At 43.5% G+C, this 27,270-nt stretch overlaps 1 protein-coding gene across 3 annotated transcripts; it reads left to right on the top strand.

The window, feature by feature from the left end:
- Positions 1 to 9,586: 9,586 nt before the first annotated feature.
- Positions 9,587 to 26,455, top strand: engl (endoglin, like). 3 transcript variants are annotated; one of them, XM_053684732.1, is made up of 18 exons: positions 9,587 to 9,796; positions 12,099 to 12,208; positions 13,581 to 13,747; positions 13,848 to 13,985; positions 14,097 to 14,271; positions 14,402 to 14,570; positions 15,497 to 15,641; positions 15,749 to 15,941; positions 18,694 to 18,845; positions 19,027 to 19,182; positions 21,231 to 21,320; positions 21,547 to 21,789; positions 22,373 to 22,960; positions 24,556 to 24,637; positions 24,852 to 24,917; positions 25,051 to 25,140; positions 25,439 to 25,535; positions 25,713 to 26,455. In XM_053684732.1, the coding sequence occupies exons 2-17, from the start codon at positions 12,151 to 12,153 to the stop codon at positions 25,531 to 25,533; spliced, it is 2,607 nt and encodes an 868-aa protein (XP_053540707.1). In that variant the 5' UTR covers positions 9,587 to 9,796; positions 12,099 to 12,150; the 3' UTR covers positions 25,534 to 25,535; positions 25,713 to 26,455. The 3 variants fall into 3 exon arrangements, with proteins under 3 accessions (XP_053540707.1, XP_053540706.1, XP_053540708.1); XM_053684731.1 differs by lacking the exon at positions 9,587 to 9,796 and adding an exon at positions 9,829 to 9,976; XM_053684733.1 differs by lacking the exon at positions 9,587 to 9,796 and adding an exon at positions 9,829 to 9,976 and having other exon boundaries at positions 25,439 to 25,561.
- Positions 26,456 to 27,270: the final 815 nt, after the last annotated feature.

Here is a 27,270-nt window from a genome sequence, read left to right as displayed (position 1 = left end):
AGACGTTCCACAACATTTAATGTAGCTATAAATAAATAATAATAATAAAAAAATGTATCACTGGTTAGTCCATTAAAATGTGGGACACTTTGGGACATGCTGTAATAGGAAAATAATAACTGCTAACATGTTAACTGGTAACAACTGGCAGTACCAGTATCTCCACTTCATCACACCATCCTGTCTTTATTTATTTTCCTATATAGAGTATATACACAGAATACTGTAGAGTATATACACATAGAATACTGTAGAGTATATACACATAGAATACTGTAGAGTATATACACACATAGAATACTGTAGAGTATATACACATAGAATACTGTAGAGTATATACACATTATACTGTAGAGTATATACACATTATACTGTAGAGTATATACACATACAATACTGTAGAGTATATACACACGTATTATACTGTAGAGTATATACACATACAATACTGTAGAGGATATACACATAGAATATTGTAGAGTATATACACATAGAATATTGTAGAGTATATACACATACAATACTGTAGAGTATATACACATAGAATACTGTAGAGTATATACACATAGAATATTGTAGAGTATATACACATAGAATACTGTAGAGTATATACACATTATACTGTAGAGTATATACACATACAATACTGTAGAGTATATACACACGTATTATACTGTAGAGTATGTACACATACAATACTGTAGAGTATATACACATAGAATATTGTAGAGTATATACACATACAATACTGTAGAGTATATACACATAGAATAATGTAGAGTATATACACATAGAATATTGTAGAATATATACACATACAATACTGTAGAGTATATACACATAGAATATTGTAGAGTATATACACATAGAATATTGTAGAGTATATACACATAGAATATTGTAGAGTATATACACATAGAATACTGTAGAGTATATACACATAGAATACTGTAGAGTATATACACATAGAATATTGTAGAATATATACACATACAATACTGTAGAGTATATACACATAGAATATTGTAGAGTATATACACATAGAATATTGTAGAGTATATACACATAGAATATTGTAGAGTATATACACATAGAATACTGTAGAGTATATACACATAGAATACTGTAGAGTATATACACATAGAATATTGTAGAATATATACACATACAATACTGTAGAGTATATACACATAGAATACTGTAGAGTATATACACATACAATACTGTAGAGTATATACACATAGAATACTGTAGAGTATATACACATACAATACTGTAGAGTATATACACATAGAATACTGTAGAGTATATACACATACAATACTGTAGAGTATATACACACGTATTATACTGTAGAGTATATACACATTATACTGTAGAGTATATACACATACAATACTTTAGAGTATATACACATATGATAAATACACAAGTATTTGATTTAGCACACTGTGTACTTTAACTACGCTTGAGGTGGAAGTGTAAATGATTATTTTTTTTTGCCTATTTTTCATCATACAAATTTTTTTTTATGATGCCACATATCCTATTCAGTAGGAATAAAGGGAAAGAGGAGAGGGCGAGAGGTTTGGAGCCCTAATGTGTCTGATTATCCGCATGATGCAGGACGCAGGTGTGTGGCGATGGAGAGATGAGGGAGTGCCATAAAATGAAGGGATGTGTCAGGACGCCCTCCTCAGCAGAACAACCTCAGCACTCTATCCTGCTCTATTCTCGCTTGCTGTGCTGATTTCTTCAAATCCAATTACAGTGGAAATTTGTGAGCCTGTATTTTTACCACTTTACTCCCCAGCCCTGGCAACTGCACCACCGCCGTGTTACACCCAACAGGAGCTGCATTTAATCAGAACATTTTCACATCATACCCCATTTTCATTTTCCACTGAGCTGAACGGGGTACACATAAATAATGCGTATTGGGATTTTTAAGAAAGCTTTTTGACTCAAAGCATAATCTTTTTAATAGCTTCTCTCTAAAAAAAAAAAAGGAGTTTGGTTTTAATGGTTTTAATGGAGTTTGGAATCGGTTGGTAACAGTTGGGAACGGTTGGTACGCACTGAATGCAGTTTTCCCCTCGGTTTCCCCTTCAATGTTCCAAATCTAGATTTTGGTAGAAAACACTTCTCGCCTGCTGTGTGTTTTCGTCTTTGTTATTTGGCTAATGCTGGCTCTCGGAAAGAATGATTGAAACACACAGGCAATCGGACTGAGAGGTCAGCGTTAGGGTCCGAAACGTCTGATGATCTAAAAGCTTTGACTTCTGCAGACAACTGATTTAATAGATTCAATAGGAATTACAAAATATTAGTGGGACATAATGGGTCTCAGCTACAGACATTTACATTTGTCCGTTTAGCAGATGCTTTTATCCAAATGAGGAAATACAAGCAAAGCGATAGAGCAAGCGGAGAACAATACAAGTAGTGCTACTGTACAAGATCTTTAATTGAGTTCTAGAGAAGCAAAGTGCGCAGAGTAGAGGTGTAAGAGGCAGCGATGGGAGCCAGTGGTCAAGGGGGGAATAATACTCTGCTAAAATTTACAAATAACAATAAATGGCTCTAAAATGGTCATTCGGTTTTCTGCATTCCATCACCTTTTCGTCTCTTTTTTTGTTGTTTTAAGAAAACGAAGGGAAAAACAATAGGGTATAGGAGAAGAAGTGAAAATGCAAGAAAGAGAAAGAACATTTACATTAAATAAAAAAAGGAACGAGATGCACACTGATCAACATCAGTGATCACCAACGCTCTTCCTCGAGATCTCTGTTCCTGCAGGTTTCGTCTCCAACCCAGATCTAACTCACATGCTTTAGCTGATCAAGAACTTCTTAAGGCAGAGATTAGATGGTCAGGTGGATGTTATTACGGTTGGAGATGAAGTCTTCAGGAAGGTAGATCTCCAGGAACAGGGTTGGTGACCACTGATCTACATGAAACATTTACACCGTTTCCACTGCATCAACATGTGGCAGACGAGCCGTCCTCAACGATAGCCTTCTGCCTAGTGTTCTGATCTGTCTACGGGCTTTCTTCACACAAGACAATCAGATCCTGACAGATACAAGCCAAATACCTGCGTTTACACGACCCAGACCCAAGTTTTCTGTTTCACTCAGAAGTCCATCACACTGCGGGAGAAAGCAGCATTCACATCGTCTTTTCACATTCTCTTTGACTGTTCACGGTCCACGTTTTAATCATCGCTGTAAAGTAAATGTCGAGTCTGATCTCACACACACCTCTATACCTTCAGAGATACTTCAGACATTTGTCAAAGAGCAGAAGGTAGCTTTCTCACGTTGAGTTCTGGGTTTATTTCACAAAAACTTCATTCTTCTCTTAGTCCTCTGACTTTGTTTCTGAAAATGTTTGGAGACACACACACACACACACACACACACACAGCCAGAATACATCTCCATCTCTGGTTTTCTTTCTTTACTCTATGTTTCTCTTGCTGTTTATAATTGCCCTGTTAATATGGTGTAATTATTCTGTTTACCTGCTCAACCACAAATAATGTGTACTCCAGTTCTGTCCCTGTTAACCCCTATACTCCTCTCATCACCTGCCCTCCCTCATTTGCTCTTCACTTTCCTTTTATGGTCGCAGTTTCCTGTCCCTGTTACCCCTTATGCTTTCTGTGGATTGGCTGCAACTCTTTCTTGTTTTCCAATGTCCTTATTTGGTCATATGAATGCATGGCTTGAAGAATCGCCTCAGTTTTTTTGTTTGTTTGTTTGTTTTTTTGCTAACGTGAAATTTATATTTTAATTAGAAAGGAGGCATTTTGTATTTTCTTAATGTTTAATAAAAAATGTTTAGCACACATGTACCGCTGGACTAGGCGTGGCTGTCGTGCTCTTCTCTTTTATTATTCCAGGCATTACACTAGCTAAGTAACTGAAAGTAATATCGCCACCTGCTGCATATTTCTGGTAAGTACAATGCCGATTACGTGCAACTCTACCCACGTGATACACAGCCAATCAGAATCCAGCAGGACGGAAGACAACCAACGTTCTGTGCCGTTCCTTGTTTCTAGTTGTTCTACACAAAATATGCCACATTGAAGATCATGCATTTTCAACACATTTCCCTTAAACTTAGTGGCAGTCGCTGAATTTGTCAGCGGATCTTTTGAACGGACGGTGTGTACATTTACAGCTTTTGGCAGATGCCCTTGTCCAGAGCGACTGACATTTATCTCATTTATGCAACTGAGCAGTTGAAAGTTAAGGGCCATGCTGAAGGGCCCAACAGTGCTGGGGTTTGAACCCACATTTAATTAAACATGTGCATGTAAGGAGAAGTGTTTCATTCCTCTTATACCACTGTGATTGTCCAACAATTACAATTAAGTTTCTCGATTAAAGAATGACAGATGTTTATTAATTATAGAACATAATTAGATACTTAATTCTGTATCGCACCATTACTGATAGGTATTAAGAAGAAGAAGCTTTTATTTGTGGAATATACATTACAGCACAGTCAAATACATGTTAGGATGTTGGGGTCAGCCATGATACAGAGCCCCTGGAGCAACTAGAGTTGAGGGCCTTGTTCAAGGGCCCAACTGTGGTAGCTTGGCTTGCTGGGGCTTGGCCCCCTCACCTCCTAGTCAGTAACCCAGAGCCTTAACCATTGGGCCACCACTGCTGATCACTCACTGAGATTCTCGAACTAGGTCTGTGAGTCTGTGAGCTGGTGCGTCTGTGACTGTGAGTTGGTGAGTCTTGAGTTTTTGAGCTAATGAGTCTGTGCCCACTGTAAATTCAGACTGCGACAGCAGTGGAACATGATGGCGTCACCTGCTGCTGTAGCACATCCACCTCGAGGCTGTGCATTCTGAGATGCTTTTACTCTCACCACGGTTGAAAAGTGTGGTTATTTGAATTATTGTAATTCATATCAGCTCAAACCAGTTTCCTCTGACGTTTCTCAACAAGGTGCTCAACAGCACAGAACTGCTGCTCAATGAGTGTTATTTAAAGACAACAGAGTTTTGAAAAACTCTAGAGATTGCAGTTTCTGAAATTCTCAAACCAGCCTGTCTGGCACCAACAACCACGCTACGGTCACTGAGTTTATCATTTATTCTCCAAAATAACAAAGACTTTTTGTTTCTTGCGACCTTTTGACATGATGAACCCTGGGTGTTCTGGGTATCCTGGGTGTCCTGGCTGTTCTGGGTGTCCTGGGTGCTCTGGGTGTCCTGGGTGTGCTGGGTGTCCTGGGTGTCCTGGCTGTCCTGGCTGTCCTGGGTGTCCTGGGTGTGCTGGGTGTCCTGGGTGTCCTGGGTGTTCTGGCTGTCTTGGCTGTCCTGGGTGTCCTGGGTGTCCTGGGTGTTCTGGCTGTCTTGGCTGTCCTGGCTGTCCTGGGTGTCCTGGGTGCTCTGGGTGGCATCGGATTCAGAGTCTATCCGAGTAACACTAGACATGAGGTGGTTATACAGCCTGGATGAGACCTTGCACACACACATTCACACACTCATTCACACCTAGGCTTAAAAAAAATACTGGAGTGAGATTTACTCAAGAAAAGCATGGTAACAATTTCCACACACAAAGTCTTAGTAAATTTAACTATCTTTATTTTACATAATGTTTACATTGCACCAAGCATTATTCTCTATATAAACTGTATGTGAATTTAACCAGCATATTGCTTTCATCACAAGTAAATTTTACTCAAACTTTAAATAAGTCTAAACTTATAAATCAAACTTTCATTTTCTAAACAAATTCTACTAACTACATAACGACAAAAATGCTGCAAAACTACACATTATCGAAAAAGTTATATTAAGTACTTAATGGCCCTGAACACCTTAAGTGTTTCCAAACAGAAGCAGCACTCCAGTGGATAAAAGCTCTTCCACCAGCCTTCATACAGACTGAACTGGCAGAACCCAGGATCTCTACTTAACTGACTCGTGCATGTCATGACAGAAGCCAACAGTACGCAAGAAATACTGAGAACAATCCACCCATCATACTTCAAATTAAATCGGATTAAAGCTCCACAAACACATATGCAAATTGAGCTCCAAAGCCACGCCCTCACTTCAGTATGCAAATCGGTTCAAGTAAACTTCTGCTTTCTAGTTTTGTGAAATTGAACTCCTTAAGTAAGTTAAATATACACCTTGGGCTTTAGCTCCGTATTTACATCAATTAATTTCTCTACAGAACAACAGAACACCTGTACTAACTGGAATCTTTTTTTTTTTTTGCGATTTATTTTTGTCACGTTTACTAAACCACTGACTTTTCCTTCTTCTTCAGTGCAGAGCAAATGTTTATGGACAGTCAGAGGAAACCCAGATGGACAAACAGACTACAAGTAGAGAAACTCCACACTGCCAGACCAATATACTCAACCATACATTCACATAAAAAACAAACATTTTATTACGCTATAAATATGTACATTTTCCCTTTGTAAGAGCCTTTATGAGACAGAAGAGAAGCAATAATGAACTGGCAACTGTATAATATCACTGTACATCAATAGCTTTCTTTAAAATGTACAATCCTCAGATGCAAGAAATATATATATATATATAAAAGCCCCACCCATGTAGCCTGGCCAGAATGTATTATACATAGCACGTCAGATACACATATAACGTATATATAGCATAACATCTGAGAACACAGAAACATGCGAATCATAAAGGCGAGTTACTTCACAGCGCCAGCCCGCAACCATAATTTCCATTTAAACACAACATACACACATTTGACACTTCTTTTTTTTTTTTTTACAAACAAAGTTAGAACATTTAATGTGTTGCTAAGTTCAGAAAACTGAACTTAGCAATCCTCCTGACTCGTTATACGTGAAGATAAATAAAACCCGGGTCCGGTATGGAGCTGTAATTAGTGGCCTTCTTCTACTCGTATTGTCTGCTCTTTCCTGTTTCCCACAAACCTGCACACCCATGTTCTCAAAAACTATAACTGAGTCTCAAATCACATGCTGTGCTTTATTTTAGATATAGAACAGAATAGATATGCAGTGTGCTGGTTCATAGACGTTCTGGTGCGTTTAAGCAGGGCGACGTGAACAAGTAGAGAAGAGTCAAAAGCGCTTGATTATGGACTGCAGCTGCCAAGCCAATGACGTGTGAAGTGATTTACTCAGCCCCGCCCCTTCTCTGGGACACGATGGCGCAACAAAAGGGTCAGTCGTTCTGCTTTTCATTATATAAAGCGTGTCATTATTCGCCAAACTGTATATAGCAGATAAACATCATTGTTACGCTAGATGATCACGTTATTATTGATGCTTTTTAACGTTTATTGAAGTGAACTTGTGCTGTAATAACTGCATAATATCACAAATTGTAAGTGATATCGAATACTTTAAGTTAAACTAATGACAGTTATATCAATAGTTGATCATGACTGATATACAGCGAGGGGAAGTAAATATTCAGACACTTTTGTTTACGTTCTTTAATGTACTTTCAGTGCCACTTCATATTTACACACATAATTCCATTGGACTTTCTACTTATAAATATGAACAAAAAAAAGAATGTGTTCATAAGCATAAGCAAAGAAATCGCAAACAAAAATTGTAGATGTAAAAGTTATATAATCATACAATAAATGCTGCAAAAGAAAAACGTTTTCAGGCGAATTGTGAGTTGCTATTGGTTTCACACAACAGTTAGCGATCATGGAGAAAGGTGAAGGAGCGTCCTAAAGTTCTCAGGGACAACATTATTAAACAACACTGGAATGGAAAACGCTACAATGTCTTTCCATAGCAAAGAGCTTGTCCCTCTGAGAAAAATGAATTCAATAACATGCAGGTCAAAAGGTCATGGAACCAGATCTAATCTTTCCCGGGCTAGATCAGGGGAACTACACAAGATTTCACACCACGCTCTCGGATCTATGATAACAAAATCTGCAGTCGTGCGAAAAGAGATATTATTTTAAAAGCGACTCATGTAAACACCTTAATCAGAATATAGTCTTATTCAGAATAAGGTCAATAATTAGATCACCGCTGTCCGTGTAGTCAGAGATACACGTCTAAAAGCATTTAGACAAATCAGAACTCTTCTGGAGCAAGATACTCTGTTCAGGTGAAATAAAAGTAATAGGGTTAACTCTTCGGTGATAATTCAGCAGGACATGTTTGGAGAAGGAACGTTTGTGCATGCGATGCCAAGAACACCATCAGCATGATGACGTGAATGAAGCGTGAATGGAGCGATGCACGGGGACATGTCAGAGGAAAATATCATCTCATCGGCCAAGAAAGCGAGTCTGGGGAAAGACGAGGGTTCCATCCAGACGACGACCTCAGACATACAGCCAAAATAACCCAAGACTGGTTTGTGAAAAAAAGAAGAGATAAGATCACGCCTCACGATTTGAATCCCAGTGAAGATTGATTGAAGATTGATGGAGGATTTACCCGGGAACCTGCGAGTGTATTATATCATTCCAGTCATGTTCGACGCGCACGAATCAGAGAGCGCTTCGGCTGAACGTACGTTGCGATGATGTGTCTTGGCCCAAATCTGCAGAAAATCTGCAGTAATTTTGAAAAATTGCACGCTCCTCCGAATATTGTGGAGTTTGCTTGATTTTGAATGAAATCCTGGAGCGACTGGTTATAGGGACCCTCGTCACGTTGGGGAACTGAAGACCATCTGCTGAGGGGAATCAGCTGAAACTGAATCACACTGCTGCAAAAAAGCAAATGACTTCTTACTGCAGTCTCACAGCTGTAATCACCAGCAACAGCTGGTTGTTCACTTGTGGTATCCGAATACTTTTCCCCTGTCGGTTATTCTTCTAAACATATCTTTGTTCATGTGTATTTCTGCCAAATCACAATAAAATGATGCATACTTTACATAAATTTCCCCTCACTGCACATGCATAGGCTATATAATGTACGAAAGTTCTCCTTGTTTAAAGTTAAATGTACAGTCCGTCAATCATCCTCAAAACCCCGCCCCTACTTGCATGTTAAGCTCCGCCCCTTTCAGTCTCTAGATCCACTTTTTCCTCTTTGTATCTTTCTCCACACCATAAACACTGGTTTTCTCTGCTGCACGCTAAACATTTTCCTTTTACTTTGATCAGTTTGTCTGACAGAGGTGTGTGTGTGTGTGAGAGACAGAGAGAGAGAGAGAGAGAGAGGGAGAGAGAGAGAGAGACAGTGTGTGTAGGAAAGAGAGAGAGAAAATGTGTAGAAGAGCGAGAGAGAGAGAGAAAGTGTGTACGATAGAGAGAGAGAGAGAGAGAGAGAGAGAGAGAGAGAGAGAGAGAAAGTGTGTAGAAGAGCGAGAGAGAGAGAGTAGGGGAGAGTGAGAGAAGAGAGAGAAAGAGAAAGTGTGTAGAAGAGAGAGAGAGTAGGAGAGAGAGAAAGTGTGTACGAGAGAGAGAGAGAGAGAGAGAGAGAGAGAAAGTGTGTAGAAGAGCGAGTGAGAGAGAGAGAGAGAGAGAGAGAGAAAGTGTGTAGAAGAGCGAGTGAGAGAGAGAGAGAGAGAGAGAGAAAGTGTGTAGAAGAGCGAGTGAGAGAGAGAGAGAGAGAGAGAGAGAGAGAGTAGGAAAGTGTGTAGAAGAGCGAGAGAGAGAGATAGAGTATGTGTGTGTGTGTGCGCGCGCGCGTGTTGTGTGTTGTGTGTGCGCGCGTGTGCGTGTCCTCATACTTAAATATGCGGCGTCTGCACGGAGCCCTTAAAGCTGATTCCTCGCGCGCCGGTGATGTCATTTGGGACCACCGATCGACACAGGTGGGTGTATCCAACACACACACACACACACACACACACACACACAGTAACTCCAGCAGTGTTGTAGTGGAAATGTGAAATGATGAAGCTGTAGTGTGGTATGGTGTAAACTTCAGTTCATTGCGCCACTTTTGCGCTTGTGGATGTGGACATGATGGACCTCGCGCTATTAATACCCCGGTAATAACGTCAGATTTAATGCGTTACAGCTGCGTTTCCTCTAAACAGTCATCAGTCCTGAATTGTGTCACTTTTGTGCATGTTTATGAGTCAGTATGTGCATGCTTTCTGTTTTCCTTTTGGTTCTTTGAGCTGGTCTTACTTTTGCATTGCAGCTGTTTGTTTGTTTGTTTGTTTGTTTGTTTGCTTGTTTGTTTGTTTTTGTTTTGATGACTCTTTTCTGTCTTGTTTCTCTGGAAGCCTTGTTCAGTCAGCTGCTAGATTAGAAAAGCCTCATCAATGAATCTCATATCTCTACTGTATACTGTAATACAGTGCAGGACGAGCACGTGACCCGTTCTACAGGTTGGAGTTGCTGTACAGTTTAATGACACTGTAGCTCTGATGATGCGATGTGATATGATGTGATGGTGTGATGTGATGGTGTGATGGTGTGATGTGATATGATGTGATGGTGTGATGGTGTACCATGATAGAGTGTCAAAAAGTTACACCATTAGCTTCATGCTATTCCTTTCAGGAACACATAACCCGCGGTGTTTCCAGTGGTGGAGCTGTACCAGACTTTAACAGTGTATTCTGCTTTTTAATACCCAGAGCACGATGGCCAGGGTCTGATCTGATTATTTACTTTCAGCAGTGTAGGTGAAGTCTCCTGCAGTGTGGTGTTAACGGTGTAACTCTGCAGATGGAGCTGACCTCTGGCCCAGAAAATCAGTCTTTCCACAGGATGAGCCCAGGAACTTTAGCTCAGAGAGTTTAGTACAGGAATCTTAGGACAAAGACTTCAGCAGAGTGACTGTAGGACAGGGATTTTAGCCCAGGAACTTTATATCCCAGGGTCTTTATTGCAGGAACTTTACTAAAGGATCTTACACCAGAAACTTTAGCCATGGAACTTTATTGCAGCAACTTAGCCAAGGAATATCAGTACACGACCTTTAGTAAAGGGAACGTAGTACAGGGATTTTAGCCCAGGAACTTCAATATAGGAGCATTATTGCAGTGACTTCCATACAGGAACTTTAGTACAGGGAACTTTGTACAGGGATTTTAGCCCAGGAACTTCAGTATAGGTGCTTTATTGCAGAGACGTCCATACAGGAACTTTAGCCAAGGAATATCAGTACACGACCTTTAGTAAAAGGAACGTAGTACAGGGATTTTAGCCCAGGAACTTCAGTATAGGAACTTCATTGCAGACACTTCCATACAGGAACTTTAATAAAAGGAATTTAGGGCAGTGATTTTAGCCCAGAAACTTAATTTCCAGGATATTTACAACAGGAACTTGAGGGACTTTAGCTCTGAAATTGTAGTACTAAAACTCTAGCTCAGGAACTTCAGTACAGGGGCTTTAGTACCAGACTGTAGTACAGGGACATTAGCTCAGGAACACTAATGGATCTTTAGCCTAATATCTTTACACCAGGGATTTTAGTACTGGGGTTAGAGCTCAGGGACTTTACCCCAGGAACTGCAGTACTAGAAGTGAAGCTCAGGATGTAAGCACAGGCTTTAGCTGAGAATCTTTACAGTGAAAACCTTTAGTACCAACACTTCAACCCAGGAAGTATGGGGTTTTCCGTGAACATTTTCTGTGAATCCTAAGCCCAGAAACCCAACCCTACTCTAGCAGAGCCCTGGAAGCCTGTAGGTTTGACCCACAGTGGAAAGTTGGGTTAACCAGACATCAGCGTCTGAGCCCCACTGAGACACAGGAGACTGAAACACACTGCAGCTAACTCACAGGCTGGGTTATGTGCTGGGTTCGGAATGTAAGGTTTCGTTATGAACAACATTAATACAAATGAGATATTCTTTCTGTAGCCTACTTATTCTCTGTGTGTATGCATTTGTGTGTGTGTGTGTGTGTGTGTGTGTGTGTGTGTGTGTGTGTGTGTGTGTGTGTGTGTGCACGGGGTGGACGGGGGTTGGGGGGGGTTAAGAGAGAGGGAGGAACTTGTGCTCTGGATACTCCAGAATACATTGTTGCTTTTTGTCTTTCTTGTCTTTGTGGAACGTAAGATTTCGTTATGAATTGCTCTTTGTCCTACCCTTCAGTCTGAATCTTATTCTGTGTGTGTGTGTGTGTGTGTGTGTGTGTGTGTGTGTGTGTCAGTATGTAATAGAAGTCCCCTGAAGCTGAACTCTTCTGGATAAAGGGGAAGACAATGTCGCAGACAGTGTGGGCTCTAATCTATCTCCTTCTGTTCAGGGCAGGAACTGCAGGTATGGGGCAGGAGAGCAGGAGAAGAGCCTTTGTGTGTGTGTGTGTGTAAGAGAGAGAGAGAGAGAGTGTGTGTGTGTGTGTGTGTGTGTGTGTGTGTGTGTGTGTGTGTGTGTGTGAGGCTATATTGTCCCTGTATTTTACGAGGAGTAGATACAAAACTGTTTGTCTGATTAGGGAGCTGAACTCACTGAACTCACATCAGACTGATCTGAGAACTGGGTGTGGCCTAATATGCTAATGAGCACTTGATTGACATCTCACTAGAAATGAGGCTACTAGCCTGCTCTAGCCCTCTAGTCAAACTAAGCTCGAAGACACAGTCAGGGACAATCAGGATTATGAAACCCTGTTGCTTGTTAGTCTCCACTCCTCTATCTTAAGTTGTCCATGCTATAGTCTCGCGTTCTGTTTTTTCTGTTGTTCTGTTTAAAGTTTCGTCTTTATTTGTTAGTTTATCTGTTGCTTGAGGGTTCAGTCTTCGCTCACTAGCTTAGCATTCTTCCGCTAGTTTAGTCTTCACTTGCTGTCTTAACATTCTCTTGCTAGTTCAGCTTTTTGCTTGTAGCTTAGCTTTTGCTAGTTATTTTGGTGTTATCTTGCTAGCTTAGTTTAGCTTTCACTTGCCAGGTCTTTCAGCGACAAACGAAAGCAGCCTTTGTGATTGGTGAGGGTAAAATTTACGTGAACTTCCGATGAGCTCCACCCACTTTACATCAAAATAGCATCATTTCTGGTAGAGTTTTGGGTGTATTTATTTCTGAGAGAAAGAACTCTTACAGATCAGGCCAAGGGAGGAGAGTGTGGTGTTAAAGACGCACAATGTAGCCAGGCACACTTCGAGAGTGTGTGTTAAAGTGTGTGTGTGTGTGTGTGAATAGGTTAGCATTTCACCGTGCAGTGCCACAGACACCTATGTGTGTATGAGTGCCGATTCTGACCCAGTGCCAGGCTTCTCTCTGAGTTCTCAGCCCTTCACTACAGAGCAGTCGAAAGCTTTCACTCCAGCTCACCAAGATGCCATGGATTTCGAAATCTAATTTAAAGATGGAGAGGAAATGATTTTGAAGTCGGATTTCACACTCCCAGTGTGAGTGCAGAGGTGTGTTACCCCAGGGTTGGAAATACACTGTACACACACGCCAGCCTATTTAGAGTAGTTGGATCACACTCAGAATGAAGCCTGCTGCTCTGGGAGTTTGGTTTTGTGTGTGTATGTGTATATGTGTGTGTGTGTGTGTGTGTGTGTGTGTGTGTGTGTGTGTGAGTGTGTGTGTGTGTGTGAGTGTGTGTGTGTGTATGTGTATGTGTGTGTGTGTGTGTGTTTGAGTAGTTGTGGTTTGGATTAAATGCATTTTCTCTGTCTGGGTGCAGGTGAAGTGACGTTGCAGTGCAGAGTTTCTCCTGCGGGGGCACTGCACCCTGTTCACGCTCAGCTTGAACGCTTTGAGGCTGGGCCAGGCTGTGCTGCCAGAGAGGGTGGGGCTAAAGAGACCCATGTGATCGCTGTAGCAAGACCCAATCACAGCACTGACAAACTGGTACAACTACCTGTCTGTCTCTCTTTCTCTCTCTCTCTCTCTCTGTCGATCTGTCTGTCTGTCTATTTATCTACCTGTCTCTCTCTCTCTCTCTCTCTAGGTGACAGTGGTTCTGAGGCCACTGTCCTACTCACATCCTGTCCATCGCCCAGTCATTCTTGTACTGAGTTCCCAGCATGCCATGCACTGGGTTCTGGAGAGCGATGGGCTGCCGGAGAATCTCCACATCCTAGTGCAGGTCAGTGCTTATATGGTGTGTGTGTGTGTGTGTGTGTGTATACTGTATGAATTTTGCCCCAATTATAAAATACCAAAGCCAGTCAATGGTCAGTGTTTGTGTGTGTTGCAGGTCCCGGCGAACTCTACGCTGGAGAAAGGGAGTGTGTCGGCTCGTGTCCATGCCATCCCCTCATTGCCATGGCGACCTCGTGCTTTACTGCGCTGGACCCTTCAGCGTCATGCAACCATATCCTCCCTTACACACTCAGCCAGTGCCAACCGCGTCTACCTCCGCCTCGGAGAGGGTACGCACACATCAGACTGATGTTGAGAGGTCACATGTAGATTAAAATTTGTACATTAATATTTATCCAGTGTGTAATTTAATGCAGTATTCACGTTTCCTAGTCCCTTTGATATTTTCCTGACCTTCAGATCCCAGCATGCCGAGCGTGTGTCGCCTGCAGTCTCTCTTTCTCTCTCACAACTACATGGCGTCCAAGCTGCAGGGACAGGAAGTGAACGGATGCGCTTCCTCAGACAGACTCTCCAACCCGGAAGTGCACGTCATCAAGCTGTGGTCTGCAGGCTCCGGACTCTGTGGGTGAGCTGGGCTGAACATACCATCCCAGTTTTCTTAATGTTTTCAGTCATACTCATATTCTGTGGCCCAGCAGCTTCATGGCCTTGGCATACTTCATGTGGAAGTGATGTTCAGCTGTCTCCTGTGAATAATATGACATATTTGCTGAGCAAATAGACACCTTCCCTTGCTATGTCCTGCACATCGCAGTTGGGCAAACTCTCTGGGTGAACATCCCATGCAAATCAAGTCTATGATTGGTTGTTTCAAATGAGGCTTGCCCAAGCAGATTGTTTCCAAGATGGATGTAAGCGAGTCAACCCAGACAACTGTCAAAAAAACTTGCTGACATCAAGTCAGGGACAAATCCAGCCCCAGGTAGACGACATGGAGGCTATTCAAGGACAGTCCATGACTACACACCAGGAAACAGGTGGAGTCATTTGTAGGACTCGAAGGCTGGTGATGTAGATGAATTCCCCAAACTGTCACCCTTGCAGCACACCTGAACAATCTGACGAGCAAGATGACGAGCAACCCTGTAAAGTGGGCAGGAGAGTGTGAAAGTATTTTTCAGGACTTCATATGCGCCATGTTTCAGATCCACATCTTTCAGCCTAATGAAAAATGCTGGTTTGTTTCAATCTGAAAGCAAATTGGTTCATTTCCCTTCGCGTCGAGTGTTTCTAACTGAACTTCAAGCCTACAAATCTGTCAAACCTGCGGCATTAGCGGGAACCCTTTTTCCTTGAAAAAATAAAACAAACCGGATTATTAATGTGCTATCTCCCAAGCAGCGAGAGTGGAGAAAACCTACACTGCCTGAGTGAACACCTTGAATGTGAAATAAGCCATCACATCTACACTTGCACAAGTCCCCTCATACGCCAGCTAAACATGGGAACTCCAACTGTAGTCTCATATTTTGTTTCTTGCACTCTTCTCAGGTCGTTACAGGTGGAGGTGTCTGTCTCTCTGCTGCCCCCGGTGGCTGATGCTGGGTGGTGTAACGTAGTGTTAGTGTTGAGCAGTGCTGCTCCAGTAAACTGGGCTCTTGTGACTCCGGGTCTCCGTGGCCACATCACAGTTCACGTGAGACATCTTTCTCTATTTTTTTTTCGCAGAAACTGTTTTTACCATCAAAAATACCACACTTTGTTACGCTGACATTCGATTCCACATCTCAATCTCTCCCTCAGTCATCTCACAGTGTCACACCTCTCTATCCTCCCAAACCCGACCTCACCATGAGCAGCATCATCGTCCCTGACCTCCTCGCAGCCCCTGACTTGCTTGCCTGGGCCAATCAGAATGGCTATCCCTCTGTGATGTCATATACAGAAGCTCATCTAGCCAATCGCTTTGTGATCAAGCTGAAAGGGGGCGGGGCAGGTAAGGCCACAATCTTAGCCAGTCTGTATCCATGTCTCTGTGCTCCATGTCTCCTTACAGTCAAATGCGTTCGCATTAGAGGTACACCTAGAGGTGATTTAATGCACTAAATAATATATACGACATGTAAGAAATTTAAGAATTTAAGAAACCTTAGTGTTGTATTGACTCAATAATGCACACGTCATAAAATAAAAATCTATAACATACTTTGTACAATTATTAAGGGTACCTAAGACTTTTGCACAGTACCATACATAAAATCCATAATATATAGCTATTAAATCCAGTTCAAATACAGATCAGATCCAGGATCAGATCTCATCAGTGTACACACGTGTGTATATATATATATATATATATATATATATATATATATATATATATATATATATATATATATATACACACATACGGGGTTGAAAAGTGAGGATCACATGCAAGTCAGCGCAGCAGCTTCGTACACACGCTGCTCACAGGAGTGTACGGAACACAGTGTAGGACAACGTAATAAACACAGCGGACAGTGTGAGCAAATCTGACCTCCAGTTGAGTGAAAATGTTTGGTGTTTTCGTAATCTCCGCTCTTATTAAATGCACTGATGTCCTTCACAGGCTCCAGGCTAATGTAAAACAATGTGGTCCATGTTCTAAAGATAAAGGAGCGCCGCGCTCAAGCCTTTGATTTGTGTGATGTGGCTTGATGTGAAGCAGAGTTACTCTTATCACTGCTGCCAGTATTTCCTGAAGAGTTTTATTCCTCTTACACCTCTGCTAAATCGTAAGCGCGGAACGTTCGAATCGTTCAAAATGTCCGCCTAAGCTATTGAATCCAAGCATATAGTAGACGCGTGACTCAACGAGACTCCAGAATGGAATGAAGCTCAAAGGCTTCATCGACTACAAAAAGTGGAAGTGAAACTTATGGTCCTTATTAAAGTGTCACCCAATCAGAGGGGAGCAACTGCTTGAGGCAGTTACCTGATACATCTACAGGTGCATCTAAAAAAAATTTAAATATCGTGGAAAAGTTTTTTTTTTCTGTAATTTAATTCAAAGAGTGGAACTTTAATATATTCTAGATTCACTACACATAAAGGGAAATATTTCGAGCCTTTTCTTTTTTAATCTCGATGATTACGGTTTACGGCTCACGGAAATCAAACATCCAGTATCTCAAAATATTCGAATAAAGAATTTATAATACAGAAATATCGACCTGAGACGACTCTAATCAGATAATTAACTCAAAACACCTGCGAAGGTTTCCTGAGGCTGTAATCTCTCGGTCTGGGTCAGTACACAACCACAATCACGGGGAAGATGGAAGTAAATGTTGCGTTTCGTTTGGAAATCAAGGTTCCAGAGTCTGGAGGAAGGGTAGAAGGAACAGAATCCGAGTTGCTTGAAGTCCAGTGTGAAGTTTCCACAGTCAGTGATGATTTGAGGTGCCATGTGATCTGCTGGTGTTGGTCCAGTGTGTTTTCTCAAGTGGAGAGTGGATGCAGTGTCTACCAGGAGATTTTAGAGAACGTCATGCTTCCATCTGCTGACGAGCTTAATGGAGATGCTGATTTCCTTTTCCAGCAGGACTCTGCACCTGCCCACAGTGCCACAACTACTAGTGTCTGGTTTACTGACCGTGGTATTACTGTGCTTGATCGTCCAGCCGACTCTCCTGACCCGAACCCCATAGAGAATCTACGAGAGACACCAGACCCGACAATACAGACGAGCTGAAGACCGCCATCAAAGCAACCTGGACTTCCGGAACACCTCAGCAGTGCCACAGGCCGATCGCCTCCATGCCACGCCATGTCCATGCAGTAATTCATACAGAAGGATTAAAGCCCTGACAGTGTATCAGTGCATAAATTAACACACTGTTCACATTGAGATTAAAACAAAAAAAGGCTCAAAATATTTCACTTTATGTGTAATGAATCTAGAAAATATGAAAGTTCCACTTTTTGAATTAAATTACAGAAAATAATTAACTTTTCCACCATAGTCAATTTTTTGGAGATGCACCTGTATAATGACTACAACACAACCAGGCACAAAAATCACTAATACCCTGTACTAATTAATATCAACACAATATGAGGAAACGTCTGTGAGACGAGTTACTTCCTGCCATCACTTACAACATAGCAGCATCACCAGCCTCACTTCTTTCCCTCTTGAAGTCAATACTACAAACTAAATACGCCATTCGTCATGTTACTCCCCGGGACTGTCCTTAAGGCTTCCCCGTGTCTGAAAACATAAAGTTCCTGATCTGATTAAACACACGGATGTCCTTCACAGAATCTACGATAATGTTAAAAAATAATATGAAAATGTTTTTAAAAAATAGACCATACACTTCTCTTCCTAGTCCATCTTCTGAAGATTGCTGAAGACCTTGATTCGAACATTTAAACAGAAAAATAAACAGATTTATCGTAGATTGAAGAAAAGGCAGCGCCTAAATTAGGCTTCTTTAGAGAGAGAGAGAGAGAGAGAGAGAGAGAGAAAGGAACACAGAGAGAGAGAGAGAGAGATTTACGCAGCACAGTGCTAGTAATGAAAGTTAATCACTGAATCGAGAAGTTTAAGGTGTAGCCAAGGCTGTGTCTCAAATCACACACTATGCACTGACTGACATTTAATATCCCTGCAGTTAAGAATGAATTCTCTATCACTTTCCACACACACACACACACACACACACACACACACACACACACACACACACACACACACACAGTGCAGGCTATGAGGGAGGCGAAGGCGGAGGAGACGTGGCTGAGACACTGGCTGTCTCATGAGGTCAGCGATGGTGTGGGCAGCAGGAAGGTCGTCAGCGTGCAGTGTGTGGATGGACGCCTCACTGTCTCTGTGGATAAAAGCTCCTTACAGGTCAAACACACACACTCTCTCTCTCACACACACACACATTGTTATCAGGATATCATTGGCACTTCTGTATTGTTTGTTTCTTCACTGTAATCAGGAATTGATAAAGCAGTGTGTTCTCAAACATGGTTGTGTATCTCTCTCTCTCTCACACACACACACACACACACACTCTTGCTTGCAGGCTCTGGCTCTGTCCGTTTCGGCGGTGACCCTGAGGGACCCCTCGTGCCAGGCACGTTCCAACAGAAGCCATTTCCTGTTGGCTTTTCCAGTCATTTCCTGTGGGACTGAAGGAGAGATGGAGCAACATGGCAGAGAAGTGCAGTACAAAAACACGGTGAGAGAAATGGAGAGAGAGACAGACAGAGAGAGGGAGAGACAGACAGAGAGAGGGAGACAGACAGAGAGAGGGAGAGACAGACAGAGAGGGGGAGAGACAGACAGAGAGGGGGAGAGACAGACAGAGAGAGGGAGAGACAGACAGAGAGAGGGAGAGACAGACAGAGAGACGGAGAGACAGACAGAGAGGGGGAGAGACAGACAGAGGGGGAGAGACAGACAGAGGGGGAGAGACAGACAGAGAGGGAGAGACAGACAGAGAGAGGGAGAGACAGACAGAGAGAGGGAGAGACAGACAGAGAGGGAGAGACAGACAGAGAGAGGGAGAGACAGACAGAGAGAGGGAGAGACAGACAGAGAGGGGGAGAGACAGACAGAGAGAGGGAGAGACAGACAGAGAGAGGGAGAGACAGACAGAGAGGGAGAGACAGACAGAGAGGGAGAGACAGACAGAGAGAGGGAGAGACAGACAGAGAGAGGGAGAGACAGACAGAGAGGGAGAGATAGTCAGAGAGAGGGAGAGACAGACAGAGAGAGAGAGACAGACAGAGAGAGAGAGACAGAAAAAGAGGGAGAGAAACAGGGAGAGAGAGAGAAACGGTGGGGAAAGAGACAGAGAGACAGAAAAAGAGGGAGAGAAACAGGGAAGCAGGAAACTATTAAAAATAATCTGTGTAGAAAAACAAAACGTTTCCACAGCAAGACTTTCTAACATGCAGATCCTCCACAACTCATGAATATGCATATAACAGGCTCCGCCCTCCTGCCGCCCGTAACACTCTTGAATATCACTAGCATTTAACAGATTAGCAGGCTTAAATTAAGTGGCTCGCATCTCAGAAACAGAGTCCGAGTCCTCGCCGATTAATTTATTCATTCCAGCGCAGTCGAATCTGTTGAACTACACCGTAACTGCGAGGACTCGGCCAGTTTAGCGCGCGAGCTCCGTGGCTCAGCGTTCACAGGCAGCTGTAATCTTTTCAAAATGACATTTCCGGCGTCGAGAGAACGCAGTTATCCGCATCGACTTACTTTATCTTTGAATCTTTGAACTCGTGACCTTCCGATCAGGAGTCTGATGTCTTAACCACTGAGCTACCACGTGCCCGGACGTGATTGGTCCAAAAACAAGTGGAGGGTTGGATTTTGTGACCTCTCGCCTCTCCCCGAAAGCGGCCGCTATTTATTTAAATTTAACACAAACACCTTTTTATGCGCCGGGGTTCGGAGTGACGTTAGAAGTCTTCCAGAGAAACAGACACGGAGACTCGTGTCTTTTTTTACACAACACACTCCTCCCTTTTTCTTTCTTTTTTCTCGTGTCTGATTACTGCTGTGGCCCAAGAAAAGCTCCCTGCTGGGTTTTTGTCTGCTGAACGTCTCATAATGGCGTAATTACGTTTGGAGCGAGGCCCGTGTTCTGTACGCACAGACCACAGCACGACCTGCCTCAGATATCTTCTGACACATATAAAGCTTAGAGTTAGAATGTGCCAGGAAATACATATGTGACCTGGGTCACTGTGTGTGTGTGTGCGTGTGTGTGTGTGTGTGTGTGTGTGAAGCTGTGACGTCCCCCGCTGTGTTTTCCACGTATGTGGTCCGGGTTACAGCGTCCTGAACGAGATGGGCCGTGCCATTACTCTGACAAGGTGTTCTGTAGCTACTCGAGCTGTCAGAATCACATTAGACCACTGCTCAAGTCACCGGAGATCGCAGGTGTTGGTGTGGGTCGCAGGTTGCCTAGGAAACGTAAAATCAGTTATTAACAACAACAAAAAAAGTGAAAAAATATACAGAAGCGATTCATTGTAATTTTTTGAATCAGTGTCAGTAATCAGTGTTTAATTGGAATGTGGAGCTTGCTTCGCTAGCGGCGTACGCGAGCTTTAAAGCGAATGTATCTCACACGTAATGGAAGCCCGTAGCTGTAGTGCAGAACGAGAGGAGCAAACCTCACACTACAGACATGGCATGGTTGATGCTGTTGAACAGTGTGTGTGTGTGTGTGTGTGTGTGTGTGTGTGTGTGTGTTTTCTTCTGCAGATATTGCTGTGGCGGTCTAAGCCTTCACTGAGCATGCAGGGAAAGAAGGAAGAGAAACCAGCCAATGAGTCGACTCCACTGGTTATACATGTGAGTGAAAGGGCGTGGCCTGTGTGTCTGTAACTCAGAGTGTGGGCGTGGCCTGTGTGAATGTGACTCCGAGTCTGGGTGTGGCCTGTGTGTCTGTGACCCCGTGTCTGGGCGTGGCCTGTGTGTCTGTGACTCGGAGTGTGGGCGTGGCCTCTGTGCTTATCTAAGGCATGTTAAAATGGTCACGCTGTGTTGTGTTAAACCTGTGCGTTCATTCTGGTTTCAGTTCAGGTGCACAGCTCCTCTGCCCGCACTCACCAGCGCGTCTACACCCAGCACGTCCTCCAGGCCACAGGGCATGCTGCGGAGTGGGAGTGGCCCCGGCCCTGCCCCCGACTCGGGCCCACCCTGGCTCCCGGTCGCACACGCCGGTCCTCTGCTCTCCATGCGTCTGTTTGCCACAGACAGGTTTGAGCAGAGAGCGGTGGGGCCCTGCATGGTGACGGTTCGTGGACGAGTGTACGCCGAGGTCAGCTTCACACACCGTATGGCCGCCATTTTCTTTTCTCCGCGTGTTCATCATAATCAGAGGCGATGACGATATGAAGACGTGATGATGCCAGCACAACCTTTAGACATGTCACAAACAACATGTCCGCTCTGAACATTTAACATTGTCTCTTTCTGTCTCTGTCTCTCGCTGTCTCACTCTCTATCGCTGTCTCACTCTATCTCTCTCTCACTCTCTGTCACAATTTCTGTCTCACTCTCTATCGCTGTCTCACTCTATCGCTCTCATCTCGCTGTCTCTCTCTGTCTCACTCTCTATCTCTGTCTCACTCTCTCTCTGTCTCTCTCTCTGTCTCACTCTCTATCTCTGTCTCTCTCTATCTCTGTCTCACTCTCTCTCTATGTCTCTCTCTCTCTCTGTCTCACTCTCTCTCTCTGTCTCACTCTCTATGTCTCTCTATCTCTGTCTCTCTCTCTCTGTCTCACTCTCTCTCTATGTCTCTCTATCTCTGTCTCACTGTCTGTCTCTCTCTCTCTGCCTCACTCTCTCTCTCTGTCTCTCTCTATCTCTGTCTGTCTCTCTGTCTCTTGCTCTCTCTCAGATCTCAGGCAGTATGGAGGTCAGTGAAAGGTTGGAGGTGCGCTCGTGTGTGTTCTCTCCTCTATCAGACCCGCGTACTCAGACCAGCTGGCCCATCATCCGAGACTTCTGTCCCGTAGACTCGTCCTTCATCACGCACACGGAGACACGGACAGAGCACAGAGCGGGTGAGGACGGAGACAGAGACACGGAGAATGACAAGGGAGAAAGAGAGGACAGCAATGAAGAAGGACAGGAGGAAGACGAGGCTGAGAGAGAGCAGGACACCGGAGAGGACGAGGAGCTTCTTGTTCCAAAAACGAGGGAGGATGAGGAGGGTACAGGGACGAGGAGACTTCCATCAGACAATCAGAGAGAAAAACGCATACGGGGAAGCAGAGTCAGGGTGTCCAGAGAAGTGGAGGTGGGACAGCAGACAGAGAGGACGGAGAAGACGGTGCAGCTCAGGTTCAGCTTTATTCTGCGGCCCGTGTTTAATAACTCCATCCAGTTCCTGCACTGCAGCCTGGAGCTGTGTGGAGACGCCACTGAGACACACAGAGACTGCACACACACACCTGCTCCCACACACACACCCGCAGCTCGACAGGTAACACACACACACACACACACACACACTCACTCATACACTCTCACACACACACACACACACCTGCTCCCACACACACACACACACACACACACACACTCATACACTCTCTCACACACACACACCCGCAGCTCGACAGGTAACACACACACACACACACACACACACACACTCACTCATACACTCTCACACACACACACACACACACACCCGCAGCTCGACAGGTAACACACACACACACACACACACACTCACTCATACACTCTCACACACACACACACACACCTGCTCCCACACACACACACACACACACACACACACACTCATACACTCTCTCACACACACACACCCGCAGCTCGACAGGTAACACACACACACACACACTCACTCATACACTCTCACACACACACACACAAACACCCGCTCCCACACACACACCCGCAGCTCGACAGGTAACACACACACACACACACACTCATACACTCTCTCTCACACACACACACACACCCCCGCTCCCACACACACACCCACAGCTCGACAGGTAACACACACACACACACACACACACACACACACACTCACTCATACACTCTCACACACACACACACACACCTGCTCCCACACACACACACACACACCCGCTCCCACACACACACACTCATACACTCTCACACACACACACACCTGCTCCCACACACACACCCGCAGCTCGACAGGTAACACACACACACACACACACACTCACTCATACACTCTCACACACACACACACACACACACACCCGCTCCCACACACACACCCGCAGCTCGACAGGTAACACACACACACACACACACACACACACTCACTCATACACTCTCACACACACACACACACCTGCTCCCACACACACACACACACCTGCTCCCACACACACACACACACACCCGCTCCCACACACACACACACACCTGCTCCCACACACACACACACACACCCGCTCCCACACACACACACACACACCCGCTCCCACACACACACACTCATACACTCTCACACACACACACACACACACACACCCGCTCCCACACACACACCCGCAGCTCAACAGGTAATACACACACACACACACACACACACACTCACTCATACACTCTCTCTCACACACACACACACACACACACACACACACACACACACACACACACACACACACTAACACTCACTCATACACTCTCACACACACACACACATACACACACACACACACTACATCAAGACCTTGAAATTATAAAGTTCTACCTGATTGAATGTACAATGTGTGTTACATTTTACACCAAAATGTCGATTAAAGTATTTTTAAAAAAAAACCTAACATGATTTTGTGGCTTATTATCAAATGTCAGATGACCAGGTGTAGACACGTACCTAATCTTACTCTCAGTTCCCAGGATAAATGGAAGGATGGATGAACAGATCAGTAGATAGATAAAGAGGTGAATTTAACACAGTGGTATGTGTCACCTTGCATTCTTTCTCACTTTAACTATTCTCTCTCTCTCTCTCTCTCTCTCTCTCTCTCTCTCTCTCTCTCTCTCTCTCTCTCTCTCTCTCAGTGTGAGTACAGGAACCTGTCCAGGCCGGTGTTGGTCACGTATCTCCCTGATGCACTGGTCGGTCTTGTGCCGCCTCCTGCTGGTCAGTGCTCAACATTACAACATACATAAACAGAAATAAATAAAATAAAAATAAATATTCAACAATAACTAAACAGACACGAGTTTGATGTAAACGTGTATTTCTTAATTCATGTTGAATAATTTGATATTGTTGATAAGTGTTTATATATATTTATTTTCCTTTAACATTTTTGCTCATGCTGTGTGTGTTTGTGTGTGATTGTGTGTTAAAGGTAAACTGGCTCAGAAGCCTCGTGTGACAGAGACAGTGATGCCCAGGCACAGCTCATCCAGTGGTGGTAAACACACACACACACACACACACACACACACACACACACACACACACACACACTGTTTGTGCATTATGACACTGGCGTGTTGTATGTAAGGGGTCACACTGGAGTTGAGCTGCGTTGTGTTTGTGTTCAGTTGCGAGCTCGGTGTTGATCAGCGTGATTGCTGCGTTCCTGATGGGGATCGTCATGATGGGTGCGCTGTGGTGCATCTACTCCTGCACAGGTACCACACACCCCGTTGTCTCATCTCATCAAACTAGTGCAGGAATGTTCTCAAGAGCGCAGTGAAATATGCTGAGATTAGTTTAAGGTAAACAGGGCAACAAAGAGGGGGTGAATACTTACGCACTCACAACTTTTACATTTGCTCCTCCCACATCAGTATCATGGGCTATTTTGTGTAGATTCATGACCTGTACTCCCAGTCAAGTCCATATCAGTTCCAGGTTTAAAGCTCAAACAGGCGGGCTTTTAAGCAAGCCACCGTGCATAATTTTGTAATCATGTGATGTTGTTGCCAGGGAGACCTGCAACTGCACGTAGAAACAGTCTCCAGGAGACCCCGAATTCCTGGAGCCCGATGTCTCCGCTGGAGCAAACCACCAGCTCGGTGTAGAGGTGGGCGCACTCCGGACTCCGCAGTGGTACCGTCCACATGAAACATGTTTCACGTGCAACACACGTCACGTTTTTTAAAAAAAACATAAATAACTGCTAAATAATAATAGTGAAATAATTGCCGTGAATGTTTGTATGTGTAGTATTTAATGACACACTGTATGTGTTATTTTACAGGCGCTGGATGACATGAACAAGTAGATGAAGAGCGTACGTGTGTGTGTGTGTGTGTGTGTGTGTGTCTACTTCGCTGGGTTCCAACTGTAATTTCACGAACCGTGGACTTTATAAACTCATTACTGAGCCTCAATGTTCAAAACCTCCGTCTATTAAACACTGAAACCACTTCAATCAGCACCACTGGACCAGATGTTGACCTTCAGATGTGCTTAACGACCTGGCTGTTATGTTAAACCCCAGCGCTGTTGAGTTCTGGATCCTGATTGGTCAGAAGGTGATTAGTTTTCTAGAACAGTTTATTTTAACGCGCTCGCTCTGACACGTCACCGTTTCTATATGGATTACAAAACGCGTGTAATCGTCGCTCTGGTGACGTTTTCTGTTTATTTAACGTTTATGGAAGGAGTCGTCAGCATCAGCACTCCGTAACAGGTGAAGCTGGAACGTTTAGTTTTCCGACATGTTCGGGACAGGTGATTTAAAAGCTTTTTCCACGTTACAATTTCTCTGTAACATGACAGGTGTTTTTTTTTGTGTTTTTTTTTGTCTTATTAAGTTTAAAATCGCGCATTTCAGCGGCAACAATCACAAACAGAATGATAAACTCGGCAAAATTCTGTACGGACTGATTCGTCGACTGCAAAAGTGGTAACTCTCCGTGTCGGCCTGTATCACACCACCGTCATTGATTATTTTCCTATTACAGCACGCCCCCCCCCCCCAACCCCCCCCCCCCCCCCCCCCCCTGAGTGTTATTTTACTTACCTTTTACATTTTGCGGACGTGTAAAACGTCTTGATTTCGCTTGAGTTCAGAGTAATTATTTATAGATTCATTAATTATAGACTGTTGACCGGAGCTCTATAGTTATTAGTGTGTGTGTGTGTGTGTGTGTGTGTGTGTGTGTGTGTGTGTGTGTGTGTGTATCGTGACTGTGACTGTTGTGTGTTTCCGTGTTTCTCTCGTTCCTCACTGCCGAGACTGCATTAAAGTATATTTGTCCTTGCACAATCTTGTTCTTTTCTTATTTATGATTAAATTATTAAGTGTATTTTTCTTGTTATTTTTAATGACTGATATCATGTTAATGACTGTTTCTATGGTAACTGTAATGTTGGGGGGGCATCTCTCTCTCTCTCTCTCTCTCTCTCTCTCCTGTCAGTCACAGTGACATTAGCCCAGTGTTTCCCAACAGGGGTGCTGGTCTGATGAGAGCAGGGGTGCCGTGTAAAAATCCTTCAAATGTTTCTAAAATGCTAAAATGTGTATAAAACATTGAATATATATATATATATATATATATATATATATATATATATATATATATATATATATATATATATATATATATATATATATGAAATAATAACACAGACACAGTAATAATAATACGACAGATACACACACATGCATAACAATAATAATAATAATTCCCCCCGACCACCCGACCCCCCTCGCTAACCCGTCAGCAGCACGTGAACATCAGCCTGCGTGACGTATGCATGTGTTTTATCCTAATAATTAGTGTGTGACGATGCGTGTGTAGTGCAAATGA

The sequence above is a fragment of the Ictalurus punctatus genome, chromosome 12 (assembly GCF_001660625.3).
Source record: "Ictalurus punctatus breed USDA103 chromosome 12, Coco_2.0, whole genome shotgun sequence".
NCBI classification, from domain to species: domain Eukaryota; kingdom Metazoa; phylum Chordata; class Actinopteri; order Siluriformes; family Ictaluridae; genus Ictalurus; species Ictalurus punctatus.
This window is presented reverse-complemented; position numbering and strand designations above follow the sequence as displayed.